General features: G+C 33.9%; 1 protein-coding gene across 3 annotated transcripts in view; it reads right to left on the reverse strand.

Moving 5' to 3' along the window:
- The window catches only part of CREB1 (cAMP responsive element binding protein 1), a 78,605-nt gene that overhangs the window by 29,332 nt on the left and 33,941 nt on the right, over positions 1 to 15,332 (reverse strand). For all 3 annotated transcript variants that reach the window (XM_074298902.1, XM_074298903.1, XM_074298904.1), the window contains 2 exons: positions 11,295 to 11,395; positions 5,529 to 5,671 (listed from right to left, as the gene is read on the reverse strand). In XM_074298902.1, the coding sequence (XP_074155003.1) occupies positions 5,529 to 5,671; positions 11,295 to 11,395 (244 nt within the window). The remainder of the gene's footprint in view (positions 1 to 5,528; positions 5,672 to 11,294; positions 11,396 to 15,332) is intronic.

The following is a 15,332-nucleotide window of genomic DNA, read 5'->3' on the forward strand; positions in this document are numbered from 1 at the left end:
ATAAAAGCACTCTCAAGACCTAAAAAGGGTCATGTAGGTATGTCATTATTTTTAGTAGTATTATTATTCAAGGGAACTACTTTTACTATAACAGGGAGAAACTTACTGGGATGTTTTGTAAAACTAAAGTGATATTGAAATATGACTAAATGAAAAAGCCAAAATTGTTTTATGTTCATTATGCCCCCCAAAATGACTATAGTAGCTATTTAAAAACAATGGTGGTTTTTTTTTTTTTGGGGGGGGGGAAACGGGACTGCAAAGATATTCTTTAGAAATCAACAGTGAAGGACACTGGCTAAACACTAACTGATAAATTAATACATATTTATTAAATATTTATTATTTGCCAAATACAGTGTTAAGCAATGAAAAGCAAAGTCAAAAATAATCCCTCCTCTCCTATGAGATTACATTTACATTGATTACATTTTTGGGGTGAAGTCGACAGGTATGCATATAGACACAGACATAGATACACATACACAAACACACATAGTCCCCGACCCCTCACTCAGAATACAAAATAAAAATGAGGGGGTTTGGGGAAAGACAAACTAAATTATTACTCTTTTTTTTTTTTTTTTTTTTTTTTTTGCAGAGGCAATTGGGTTTAAGTGACTTGCCCAGGGTCACACAGCCAGGAAGTGTTAAATGTCTGAGGCCATATTTGAACTTAGGGCTGCCTTCAGGGCTGGTGCTCTATCCACTAAATTACTATTCTTAAATGACCCTCTGAAGCCTTCTTCCTATTTAAACATGGTATTTTATGGTAATTTACTCTTCAAGTAATTCTTTCAAGGGATAGAAATCACAAAGCTGTTAGACAACATTACTTTTAAGATAGGATTAAAATTTGAGCAACTAGCAGAGACTACTGATGCTGGTTTGTTTCTTGTAAAGGAAATACTTAGGACAACCTACCATCAAACTTTTTTTGATTATTATTATAGCTTTTTATTTACAAGATATATGCATGGGTAATTTTTCAGCATTGGCAATTGCAAAACCTTTTGTTCCAACTTTCCCCCTCCTTCCCCCCACCACTTCCCCTAGATGGCAGATTGAACAATATATGTTAAATATGTTAAAGTATAAGTTAAATACAATATATGTATACATGTCCATATAGTTATTTTGCTGAACAAAAAGAATTGGACTTTGAAATAGTGTATAATTAGCCTGTGAAGGAAATCAAAAATGCAGGTGGACAAAAATAGGGGTATTGGGAATTCTATGTAGTGATTCAGTCATCTCCCAGAGTTCTTTCACTGGGTGTAGCTGGTTCAGTTCATTACTGCTCTATTGGAACTGATTTGATTCATCTCATTATTGAAGATGGCCACATCCATCAGAATTGATCATCATATAGTATAGTTGCTGAAGTCTATAATGATCTCCTGGTCCTGCTCATTCACTCAGCATCAGTTCATATAAGTCTCTCCAGGACTTTCTGAAATCATCCTGCTGGTCATTTCTTACAGAACAATAATATTCCATAATATTCATATACCACAATTTATTCAGCCATTCTCCAATTGATGGGCATCCACTTAGTTTCCAATTTCTGTCCACTACAAAGGCCACAAACATTCTTGCACATGCAGGTCCCTTTCCCTTCTTTAAAATCTCTTTGGGATATAAGCCCAGTAGTAACATTGCTAAATCAAAGGCTTTGCACAGTTTGATAACTTTTTGAGCATAGTTCCAAATCATTCTCCAGAATGGCTGGATGTATTCACAATTCCACCAACAATGTATCATTGCCTCAATTTTCCCATATCCCCTCCAACATTCTGCATCATCTTTCCCTGTCATTCTAGCCAATCTGACAGGTGTGTAGTAGTACCTCAGAATTGTCTTAATTTGCATTTCTCTGATTAATAATGACCTGGAGCATCTTTTCATATGGCTAGAAATAGTTCCAATTTCTTCGTCTGAGAATTGTCTGTTCATATCCTTTGACCATTTATCAACTGGAGAATGGCTTGACTTCTTATAAATTAAGAATCAATTCTTTGTATAATTTGGAAATGAGGCCTTTATCAGAACCTTTAACTGTAAAAATGTTTTCCCAGTTTATTGCTTCCCTTCTAATCTTGTCTGCATTAGATTTGTTTGTACAAAAACTTTTCAATTTGATATAGTCAAAATTTTCTATTTTGTGATAGATAATGATCTCTAGTTCTTCTTTGGTCATAAATTCCTTCCTCTTCCATAGGTCTGAGAGGTAAACTATCCTATGTTCTTCTAATTTATTTATAATCTCATTTTTTATGCCTAGGTCATGAACCCATTTTGACCTTATTTTGGTGAATGGTGTTATGGTCAATGCCTAGTTTCTGCCATATTAATTTCCAATTTTCCCAGCAATTTTTGTCAAACAGTTGAGTTCTTATCCCAAAAGCTTGGGGGTCTTTGCCTATCATCAAATTTTAAGACAAATCTCTAGATAAGAGGTCTCCAAATTATTTTTGGTGATCTACCACATCAGGAAAAAAGTTTAAATAAGCCAACCCAATATGTGTATTTATTTATGCACAAATTGTATATAAGTACTATATTAATAATATTATAAAAATTGTTAAAATTATTTTAAAAGGGTGAGGGAATGAGGAAGAGACAGTATAGTACAGATAGGGAACTTAATTGCCACATTTATCTGTATAATGGTTAAGTTTAACTTCCAGTGGTGGAAGAAGAGGGCTGTGTTTTGTTGGACACAAGACTGTGACTGATTATTGCAGGATATAAGTAAGATTTGCCCTATCTCTTAGCCTCCAATTGGTTGATCAGAGTTGTTAGGGCATAACAAGCTTCACTTTTGTGACTGTGGACTCTAATGGACAAATATTCTCTTACCTCATATCTCACTACACTCAGTGAGGAGCCTTTATACCAGTGGACCGGCCCTGCCCCTTCTAACTCAACAAGACAGAATAGTCTGAGCCTGCCTCAGACACTTTGCTAGCTGTGTCCTTGAGCTAGGCACATAACTTCTCTGAATCTCAGTTTCCTGATTTACAAAATGAAGGTTTAGACGAATGATCTCTAAGGCCTTTTCTAGTCTAAATTTATGATTTTTATGAAATCAATGAATAGTAATCAAATCAACGCCATCATTCTTGGAAAGGAAATATAATCAACTGTCCTATGAATTAAATCACAAATCATTATGACATTCTATCACATCATTTTTTTGGCCACCAAATGTTATCATACCCTAATGAATGAAAGAGACTATTTTGATAGTAATTTGTAAGCATTTCACAGTTTAGGGCATAGACTAAGCCATTAATAAATGCACATCCTTCCTTTCAAGACTAAGTAGCCTTAAGAATACATATTCCCTACTTTGAAAACCAGTGATGTAAAGAACTAGAAACACTGTATTTATATCCATGTAAACCAGACACCTTGTATTTTCTTCTCTTTTGAATCTACTAGCTGGTTAACATCCTAATAAAAACTACTGTTTTCTTATACTAACTACAATAAGTAGAATGCATATCAGTTTTCTTAAGCATATTCTCTTTGGAGACTGAGAACATGGATGCAAAATCTACCTATGACACTTTAAATTTGTGTAACTTTCGGCAAATCACTTAACTTAGTTAAGCCTCTACATTCTATAAGTACAGAGCTTGAAACAGGGATCTTGGTTCTAGCTCTCATTTTTAACACTAACTAGCTGTGTATTCCTCAACAAGCTATATCTATATATATCCCCTTTGAGTTTCAGATTTTGTTTTTGTAAAGTTATAATAAATAGAGCTATACAGCTCTAAGCTGTTTTTGTAATTAACAAATAGAAGAGGGACTTAAATATGGTTTGCAAAAATATCATGGTCTAAAAAGACATAAGGTACAATGAATTCTCTATATTCTTCTCTCCTTGGTCAATCTTCTAGTTCCTTATTCTCTTTTTGACCGATATTTTCCCCTATTTTAAAGGGAAATATTTTAAAGATTATTCCTTAGGGGGGAGGGAGAGAGAGAGGGAGAGAGGGAGAGAGGAGAGAAAGGAGACAGTTTTTATAAAAACATGTTCTCCAGGATAGCTAGGTGACGCAGTAGATAGACCATGAGCCTTGAAGTCAGGACAACCCGGGTTCAAATCTGGTCTCAGGCATTTAACACTTCCTAGCTATGTGACCCTGGGCAAATCATTTAGCTCCAATTGCCTCAGCAAAAAGATTAAAGCTATCACAAAGCAAATAAATAATGTTGGGCTGAAAATATGACCAGAAAGCTGTGAACTTCTCACCACTGAGTTAAACTACTCCACTCAAGGAATGAGGGACATGATGAAAAATAGACATGTAAATTTACTGATAGATTTTCTAAAGCAGAGCCAGGAAGTTAAACTTTTATACAAAACTTTTTAATATGAAAAGTATAGTTGAAGGGGTTGAAGTGAGAAAAGCAGTTGAAGGGGTCTAAATAAGAGAAGTGGACAACAAAATATAGCCACCACGAAAAGAAATCTCTGAATTTTTCAAGAGGAATGTTTATCTTTGAGAAGCAAAAAGTAGGTCATCTTATTTTTAATATTTTCACATGTTTGGACTTACCATATTACCAAGATCTACATCACTACAAATTTACAGCAGGATATTTATGAGTATGGCAAGGCACTGCAATTAACCGCAAAAATTCAGAAGTGGAATTCTTTTAAAAACTATACTTGGGGAGAGAATTCAATTTTAGAAAGGAAAAAGAGAAATGATTATTTTTAGTCAAATGTTTTCAAAATATCTATTTCCTAGGGCAGCTAGGTGAAGCAGTGGATATAGCACCAGCCCTTCTTACCTTCCTGACCTATAGTCAGTTGGATCTGAGTTCAAATCTGGCTTCAGACACTTAACACTTCCTAACTGTGTGACCCTGGACAAGTCACTTAACCCCAACTGCCTCAGAAAAAAACAAAACTAAACTAAACTATTTTTCTTTACTTGAATACATTCTTTGTACTATAACAATTGAAACCAGGGGTTATTTTGCTCAGTTTTCAATCTAACTTTGCACATAGGAGCTACTTAATTTTTTGTTGAAATGAATAAGTGAACTTAAGGAGAAATACACCTTTAAAAAATGAGCCTACATATTTTTATTACTTCATATACTTTTAGAAAACAGTTTGTTGTTCAGTTGTGTCCAATTCTTCATAACCTCATTTGGGGCTTTCTTGACAGAAATATTGAAGGGCTCTGCTATTTCCTTCTCTAATTTATTTTACAGATGAAGAAACTGAGGCAAAAAGGGAAATGGCTTGTCAAGGGTCACATAATAATTGTTTAAGGGCATATATGAACTTAGATCTTCTTAACTTTAGTTTGGGTACTCTAACTATTGTGCCATCCAATTGCCCCCAGAAAACAGTTAAAATCCTTTATGAGAAAACAATGGCAAGGGAAATGTAAACAGCTATCTTGGAAAATAATATTATATATATTTTATAAACTCAAAAATAATTTAGTCATTCACTCCTCCCTTGGCTTCTCAAAATATAAAAGTATATTACTCACTGTATTGTCCACTGCTGGTCTGATAGATTGGAGTTGGCACCGTTACAGTTGTAATGGCTGGTGCTGATGTTTCCTCTTCAGACTTTTCTTCTTCAATCCTTGGCACTCCAGGTGCATCTGAGGATAAATCATTCAAGATTTTCCTAGAAAAATAGTAAACCATACTAATCAACATAAAAGTAAAACAAAGTGCCTTAGATAAACATAAATTAATAAAAAAGAAAGTTCAAAGAATGATAAAAAGTTACTAGTACTTATGACTGACTACAAATTTGGAGACTTAATAACTAAATAATATATTTCACAAAAATAAAACTCCAAACAAATAAGAATTGTTAAGAGTTAATATGTTGTATAATTCTAGATTAAAGAAAAAATTCTCAATAGAAATTGTGTTGGGGGCAGCTAAGTGGCGCAGTGGATAGAGCACCGGCCTTGAATTCAGGAGGACCTGAGTTCAAATCTGATCTCAGACACTTAACACTTCCTAGCTGTGTGACCCTGGCAAGTCACTTAACCCCACTCTCGGGAAGGGGGGGGAGGGGGGAGGAATCCAAGAAATTGTGTCAAGAAAGTAACTAGTGTGAAGAGAGACTGATGCAGTAAAAAGAGTACTGTCTTTTTTAAGTTAAAAGACTTGGGTTCCAATATTGGCTCTGTCATTTACTAACTGTGTATATTGAACAAATAATTTAAATTCTCTGGTCCCTTCTATCCCTAAATTTATATTTAAAAAACCAAACAAATAAAGAAACAAACAAACACACACACACACACACACACACACACACACACACACACACACACACACACACACACACGCGTATGTGTGTGTGTGTGTGTATATATATGAAGAGAGAGAGAGAGACACTATATCATGAATTATAAAACAATATTAACTTACTATGTGAATCAAGTCATTGTGATATCATATATATGTGAACTTAGAGTGATATTACAGATCAAAATTTTCCTCATTTTGGGATAGAAGAGATTGGATCTACGATTTAATTGGTATTAGAACCTGAGGTAGGAAACCTCTTCTCTGACTACAGATTGGCAGCTACTTCACAACTTACAGAACTAGCTGGTGCAGTAAGAGTTTTAAAAGTCTTACTCACAGTCCCATACTCAATGTGTCAGGAGATCTTGAGGCCAGGGGTCTTTCTAAGTACCAAGACAAGCTGTCTCTCTACTATACATACCTCCTGATCATTTGCCAAGTCTGGAATGGACACCTTACCTACCTCTACCTCATGATCCCTTCCTCCTGTCATTTAACCACTTCAAACTTCAACAATTCAAAGCATCATCTTCTGAAGGAAGACTTTCCTGATCTCCCCAAATGACAGGACCCTTTTCTCCAAAATTAATTTAGATGTAGCTGTTTTGTGTGTAAAATATATGTATCTTATGTTTATATTATATGTATTTATATGTATGCTGTCTCTCTCATTAGAATGTTATATTCTACATATAATTTAACAAATATAAGATGTATTGGACTACCTATGGGGGGGAGGGGAGAGGGGGAAGGCGGGGAAATTTTGGGATAAAAGGTTTGCAAAGATCAATGTTAAAAAAAATTACCTATGCATATGTTTTTTAAATGAAAAGATACAATAATAAAAATTAAAAAAAAAAAAAAAAAAGAATGTAAATTCTATACAAGTAGAGATTGTTTCTTTCTTTATATATGCATGCTTAGAGCCTAGCACAGCTCCTGATCATAGTGAGAGTTTAAGTGATGCTAGCTGGTTAACTGATAGATACTTTCATCTAACTGTCAAAGAACTATGATCAATACATTGACAAATCACAGTTCCAAAAGACTAAGGATGAATTATGTTTCCTACTTTTTGGCAGAGAGATAATGGATTCGCGATACAGATGATCTAGATAATGTATATAATTTTAATATATAATATTTAATACATAACATATAAAATATATAACAAATCTCATTTATAGACAAAGATTGGATTTATTTTATTTGACTGTAATTTTTTCAAGGGACACAGGAGTATGCTGGTTAATAGAAAAATTTAACTCTCGAAAAATATGCAGGATTCACCTTTAAGATTAAGCTACATAATTAACTTTTCTCCATCATTTTATTTATTTGTTTGTTCATTTATTGCTGAGACAATTGGGGTTAAGTGACTTCCCCAGGGTCACACAGCTTGGAAATGTTAAATGTCTGAGTCCAGATTTGAACTTAGGTCCTCCTGACTTCAAGGCTAGTGCTTTATTCCCTGCGTCTCCTAGCTGCCCTTCTCCTTTATTTTAAATCTAGACAATCAACAAATCAAGCCCCAATTTGAAGAATTTTTAATTTATGAGTTGTTAATGCTCCCACTAAAAATTTTAAAATTGATAATAGCCTGCACAAATTAGTTACAGAATACTCAGAGAGGGTTTTTTTTTTTTGGTTAAAGTAATATTAAAACAATAGAAGAAAAGGAAAAAGCATAAATGAATCATAAAAAAATACATGGAAGAGAAGTTCAAAAGTGGACAGATAAACTACATAAATGATTCATAGTTTCTATATGCAATTTTTTCCTGTTCAATCATGTTTTTTAATTTCACAATAATAAATGAGGAAAATTTAAAACTTCATTAAAATCAATTCAATAAGAATATGCTAAAGCATACTTTGTGTTAGTTTAGAATTAGGTGTTGCTGGAAAATTTAAGAAGAAATTATACAAAATCCCTGGTTTTTAGAAGTTAAAATTCTTGTTGGGGAGAGAAAAAGAAAATGCATGAAGAAGGTGTGTAGGATTTAATGAGAAAATGAGAATCAAGACATTGCAGATGGATTAATACTATGGCCAAAAAACTACAAAGTTTCTGGAATAGTAAGGAAGTTAGCTTTAGCAAAAGGATCATATTAAAAGAACATTATTTTTACCAAGATTTGTTATTCCTTTTTTCAATGGGAGACAGGGAAAGAGGGTACCTAGCGAAAGAAAGTACTGCTCTTCTTCTTCCCCCCTCCCCAAAGCCTAAATGTATGAAAAATATCTACAGCTGTTCTTTTTGTTACAGCAAAGAACAAGAAATTAAGGGTATTCCCATCACCTGGGGAGTGGGTGTAACAAATTCTGATGTATGAATGCAATGGGATATTACCACAGAAGTAATGAAGACAGAGGATGGTTTCAGATTCCTGGGAAGACTGCTATGAACTGATTCTGAATGAAGTAAGAATCAGGAGAACAATTAAGCCAATAACAATCTTTCAAATGGGGTGGGGAGAATTTGAAAGATTTAAAAAACTTTGATCAATGCAATGACAAATCATACAGCTTAACCAGAGAATAATATCTAGTTTCTGAGAGATGATGGATGCAAACTGCAGAAAACATACTTCATATAAAAAAAGAGGGCCACCTGAGCATTTTTTAAAATGCAAAGAAGAGAACAAAATGGCCAAAAGGATATGGACAAACAGGATAGCTTTAAATGTTAAATATTGAATGATAACATAAATTTGAATAATTATTGATAGGGAAAGCGAAAATTGACGAATTTTCTGAGAACAAGAACATACAAAAAAATCACTGATGATACAGAAGCATAGTGCAAAAATTTGGAGTCAGGAAGACACATTTTTCTGAAAGTGAAGAGGAATTAAGAAGGCAATCTTGATGAGGGTGAAAGAGGACAGAGTAAAAACTGGTTTGAAGCTTAGTATTGGAAAAATTAAGATCCTAGTAACTGGGTTTCATCACTTCTTGAAAAACAAGGAAAAAGAAGCAGAAGCTGCATCAGATTTTAGTTATGCAGATTCTATCTGTAGTCATGAAATTAAAAGATGCTTGTTCCTTGGAATAAAAACTATGACAAATCTGGTCAGCACACTAAAAAGCAGACATATCACTTTTCCAATAAAGATTCATACAGTCAAAATGTATGGTCTTTCTGGTAGTAATGTATGGCTGTGAGAATTTGACTATGAGGAAAGCTAAGCAGTGGAGAATTAAGGAATTCAAAATACAGTGCTGGAGAAGACTTTTGAAAATCTCTTAGATAGCAAGGAGATCAAATCAATCAATACCTAAAAAAAACAGGATTCACTGGAAATGACCCTGAAGTTGGGAAAGATTGAAGGCAAAAGGAAAAAGGGATGGTTGAGGATAAGATGGATAGTCAGTGTCATGGTAACAATGAACATGTACTTGGAGAGACTATGAGAGACAGTAGAGGATAGAAGGGCCTGTTTTGCTATGGTCCAACAAAGAGTTAGACCAGACTGAGTGACTGAACAACAATGATAATGACAGCAACAAAACAGGCATTATAAACTTCATGGAACATCCCAAACAAGAGAAAACTATAAGCCAGAAAAGGAGAAAAGCCAACTAAAAAGATTAGAGAAATAGTTTAGTACAGCATCATGAAGTTCAGGCAGGATGATAAATTTGGGGTGAAAGGGATCTCTGAAGTTACTGACTAGATATTGTTTTTCAGTTGTGTCTGGCTCTTCATGACCACCTTTGGGGTTTTTTGGCAAAGAAATTGGGTGGTTTGTCATTTCCTGAGGCCTAGAGGGGCAGAGAAGCTTGTTCAAGGTCAGAACTGAAACTTAACTCAAGCTCTGATTCCAAATACAATATTTGTTTCAGGAAAATGTTCTAAGAAAAAGTGGGTAGTTTATAGCCTGAGAGAAGAAAAAAGCCTAAGAAACAGCCATTAGACTTGACCATACTATGTTTTTGAAAGAAGCTTTGTTAAAAGTGGGAATAAAAAAGATTTAAGGAAATTAAAAAGAAAATAGTGTTAAAGAATTTGTAGTTTAAAGCATTTAAATGGTATTGCTGGAGAGGAAAAAATATATGTATAGCTTGTTATTGACTGTTTTGATTTGCTTTAGTTTAAAAATGTAGTATAACCTGGCCTATAGAAATCATAAAAATCTAAGTTATAATGTTAAGTTGATATAACCCACAGGAAACCAAAAAAATGAGACTGACCATAAATTGGTAAAAATATATCCAGTTCAAGAAGAGACTGAATTCAATTAGGCAAAATCCTGACAGCTTCAATATTGTTTTATAATTATACATTTAAGAACCTGAATTTAGCTCTAAAGAAATGATTTGTCTTAGGCAACTTAAAAAAAAAAAAAAAAAAAAAAAGACTACAAATAAGATGTAATTCTTTAGTTCTTTGAAAGAACACAGAGAAACACACATAAATGAGATATGAACAATAATGCTACATATATAGAGTAATACGAAATAGTATAGCATAGCAGACAAAACTAGTTTTGGATTTAGAAAGATCTGGATGCAAGTTTTGCCACTGTCACATGACAGTTATGTGACCAAAAGCAGATCACTTAACTTCTCAGTGACCTGGACAATTTCTAAAGTTAAGTTGAATAAATGATGCTGATCAATAACAAAAGAGAAAATTTCCCCATTGGGATTTTTTTTATGCTAAAAAACATCAAGTCCAGGCCTATCTGTGGACTTTTTCTTTTACAGTCTTAAGCAAGGGAGATCCTCAGAGATCAAAGATAACTAAGATCCAGAAGTAGTCAAGTAGTATTGTAAAAAGAGCTCTGAACTGGTCTGCTACTAACTAAACTTAAAAGTCTTTCTTCCTAACCTTTTAATTCTAATAATTCATCATTTCCAGGATAATATAAATTGCCCAAGAGCTGAGATTATATATAATTTCATAACACCACCTTCTAAACACAGGACCTTATACGCAGTAGGGATTTCATAACTGCTTGTTTGAATTTCTGTACCTGTAAGAGGGCCGCCTTGAAAGAATTTCTCTTCTCTTTTGAGAATCTGTGACACTATCTACTGATTCCTGTGAATCTTCACTCTCTGCAATAGTAGAAATCTAAAAAGAAACAAAATTGTACCACTTTAGTTGATGTCAGTCCACATAGTTATTTTATATATAAGAGAAACTCAAGAACATAAGCAACACAATTCAGATGGAATAAAAGGTTTCACTAAAAAGATTAACATCAATTCCTTTTCTTTCAGTCCCTCACCAAATACAGAGCAAATGTTCTCAAATTACTAAGGATCTACAAGAATTTGTCAAGTTAAGATACACCTCAATTTCACCTTTATACTCAAAACAAAAGTCTTAAAGGAAATTAATCTGAGTAGACTAGCCATTGAACTTTGGGTGCTTCAGTTTTGTCTTCCACAAAATGAAAGGTGCTGGAAGCTGTGATTTCTTTCTTTCTTTGCTGAGGCAATTGGGGTTAAGTGACTTGCCTAGGATCATACAGCTAGGAAGTATTAAGTGTCTAAGGCCACATTTGAACACAGGTCCTCCTGATTTCAGGGCTGGTGCTCTATCAACTGCAAAACCTAGCTGCCCTTAAAAAAAAAAAAAAATAAAAAAATTTCTCCAAAACCTTGCTGCACAAGAAGAATCAGATGTGATTTCTTTTAATTCAAAATTCTATGATTTTATGAATGGACCACTTTTCCTCCTTAGCTGTTAATACTTTACTTCCTGTCTTTTATATATGTTGTCTCCCTTTAATTACAAAGTTTCTTGAAAGCATGGCTGATTTTTTTTTTATTTGGGTCTTCAGCTCTTTGCAGACTTCTGGGTATAAAATTTAATAAATGCTTTAAAAAATGTATACACTTAATTTAAATGAAATGAATAAGCAGAATAAAATAAAGCCTAGCTCTATATTGGATCAAAAAGCCTATTTATCATTTAAACGTTCTTGTTTGTAATAGGAATATTTAACAGTTTGTAACAGGAACCATGTACTAATGGACATTGACAGCTGCTGATGAAAATAGGAGCAGTCATGTCATGCTCTGTAAAAGCAAACTCAATCTGCAGCAGTTCAACTCCAGTACTTTAAGGATTTTTAATTTTGGTAATAGAGGTACCCCTTCCACCAATGCAGATCATAATTCCTTTGTGAAATATTCTTTGAAATCTGCAGTGACAAAAAAATGATCACTCAGCTGCTAAGATGGGGGAAAACTGCTAAGCTTGTCCTTGAACAGCTGGTAAAGTCTATCGTTAAAACTAGAAGCTAAACCTTTTCATCCTAGCAAGATTTGTGCTCTATTGATAAATTATCTAAAATCCAGAATTATCTTCATAATAAGATGAAACATTAGAATAGGGCTTCAATAGAGAATGATATATATTAGGATCTAAGTCTAAAGTAGGAGAGTTCTTAAGAGTCATTTAATACCATTTCTTTTACTTTAGAGATGAGGAAACTGAAATCCAGAAAGAAAGATGACTTGTTCAGAATCACAGAGTTATTCTCAGGGGCAGAACTGAAAGCCAATGATTCTAAATTTTATTTAACAGTTGAAAACAGCCTCTACATGCAGTGTATAATTTAATCTACATAAGACTGTTTTGAGGCTGGTATAACAGTAATCTGCTTTGTTTTACAAAAGAGGAAAATGAAGCTGAGAGGGCAAAGTTTGTTTCAATGTTTCACAGGCAGCTTGAAGTAAAATAAAATGGTAAGCTACTCCTGCCTGACTTGGAGAACACTACAGGTTGTACTTCAGTATGCCAAGTACTTATGAACACACTTCAATTCCATGTTATATGAGGGTAAGAGAAAGCTGGCAGGGTTGAGTGAATGGAGATGCAAATAAAGGGGGCAGAGCCACCAGAATGGGCTGAGGTAAAACAATCTTGTTATACAAGACTGTTTCCTGGAATTGAGTCCAAGATCTTACTTATTTATATTGCCCTTCTTTGAAAGTGTTTAACCTTAGGTTGAAACATGGGCTAAATGCTGTCAGAATTTAAATGTTTAGTTACAGTAAAAAATAGAACCATTTAACCTTGATTTCCAAAGAGAAAAAGTTGACTTTCAGCTTCAAAAAATAAAGATATCTCACTTCACTTTCTAACCAAAGAGTCCCCTTGTAATCATGTAATAACATCCCCATGTGTTTTTTAGAAACTCTTTTCATAAATATGGGCATAAATGGTTAGGTAAACTCACCCATGTTTTGTAACCTTCAATATAATAGTGCATGTTTATTTATTTTTTCCATTTTTATTTAACATTTTCTGTTTATGTAAAAAAAATTTTAAAAGAAAAAGGAAAACAAATAAAACAGAACAGAACATTGTCATGTTCCCTGGAGAACATCAGGGACAATTTAAAATATATAACAATAAATTTCTAGTTCAAAACAGTTATAATAGTAGAAGAAATTTTATATTCATGAGTGTCCATTTTTTCTGTGCTTCTTTGTAAGTTGTTGTTCCATGTTTTTCTTCACTCCAAGTCATTCCTTAAACATGCAGGACCAGCTTTTTAAGTATTTGGATCCTTTAGCCCCACAGGGATCATGCAAGAACAAGACTTTATAGTCTGGAATGTTAAATAACTATGCTATTTACTTTATTGTAAATATTGGAGTGGTCAATAGGGTTGATATATTTGCTTTAAAAAAATAACAACAACAAAAAAAACCCTCCCACACCTCCAAAATAAAATACAAGCGACCACTGAAATGCTAGTTTAGTTATTTACATAAGTTTTCAATACTCCTCCCCCCTCCCCTCAGGTTGGGGTTAAGTGACTTGCCCAAGGTCACACAGCTAGGAAGTGTTAAGTGTCTCCAGTTCAATACTTCTTTATCCTTAAATCTAATCAGTAGAGATGAAACCTTGAATGTTGATAGTAACAGCAGCTTAGATAGGAAAAATTATTCCTTAGCCAGCTCTGGTATTAAGTCATATACCACTAGTCCAAAGTTTGATCAAATCAAGTCAAGGATATAGTGGAAGTTCTCCACCCAACAGTGATACAACAGCTTTATTTTGAAACAAACAAACCAGGCCAATTAGATAACATAAAGGATAGAGCATTCATTCTAGAGTCAGGAGAAGCAGAGTTCCGATCTGTCCTCAGGCACCTAACATGTTCTAACTGTAATCCTAGGTAAGTCACTTAACTTCAATTGCCCTTCAAAAACAAAAAACCAATCTAAAACAAATACAAAAAAAATCACCCACCAAAAAAAAAACATTTTTTAAATTTTTTTTTTTTAATTCTAGTTCCAAATTCTTTCTTTCCATCTATTCCCCTCACCCCATCCCATCCCATTCAGAAGACAAGAAACGATGCCCATTATACTTATGAAATCATGCAAAATATTTCTACATTAGCCATTTTTGTAGGGGACAGGAAACAAATAAAAATATGGACTCAAGTCCCTGTCCACCTTCCTGAAGATGGGTATCATTTTTTCCATCAGGAATCTCTGGGAAATGTGGATTATTGAAATGTTATAATATTACTGTTACTTTGCCAAATGTTCTCTTGCTACGTTAACCCTTCATTTTCCGTCACTTTATATAGGTCTTCCCTGTTTTTTCTTAAACTATCTCTATCAAATCATAATATTCCATCACAACTTGTTCAGTCATTCCCCAATTGATGGGCATCCATTAAGTCTTTGACATCACAAAAAGAGTTGATGTAAATATTTTTGTACAAATGGGGCCTTTTCTTTCTTTGGTCTCTTTGGGATATAGACCTAGTATTGCTGGGTCAAAGGGTATGTCTGTTGGTCATATTTCTTTACTCTCTAAATGAGCTGGACCATTCAAAGCTCCACTAAGTGTCCATTGGTGTATCTACTTTTCCACATCAAACTTAGCATTTATCCTTTTCCTTTTCTGTCATGTTAGTCATTCTGATAGGTGTGAGGTGATACATAGGAGTTGTTTTAATTTCCAATTCTTTAATCAGTAGGGATTTAGAGTATTTTTCATATGACTACTTTGATAGCTTTGATTTCTTCTGAAA

The sequence above is a fragment of the Sminthopsis crassicaudata genome, chromosome 3 (genome assembly GCF_048593235.1).
Source record: "Sminthopsis crassicaudata isolate SCR6 chromosome 3, ASM4859323v1, whole genome shotgun sequence".
NCBI classification, from domain to species: domain Eukaryota; kingdom Metazoa; phylum Chordata; class Mammalia; order Dasyuromorphia; family Dasyuridae; genus Sminthopsis; species Sminthopsis crassicaudata.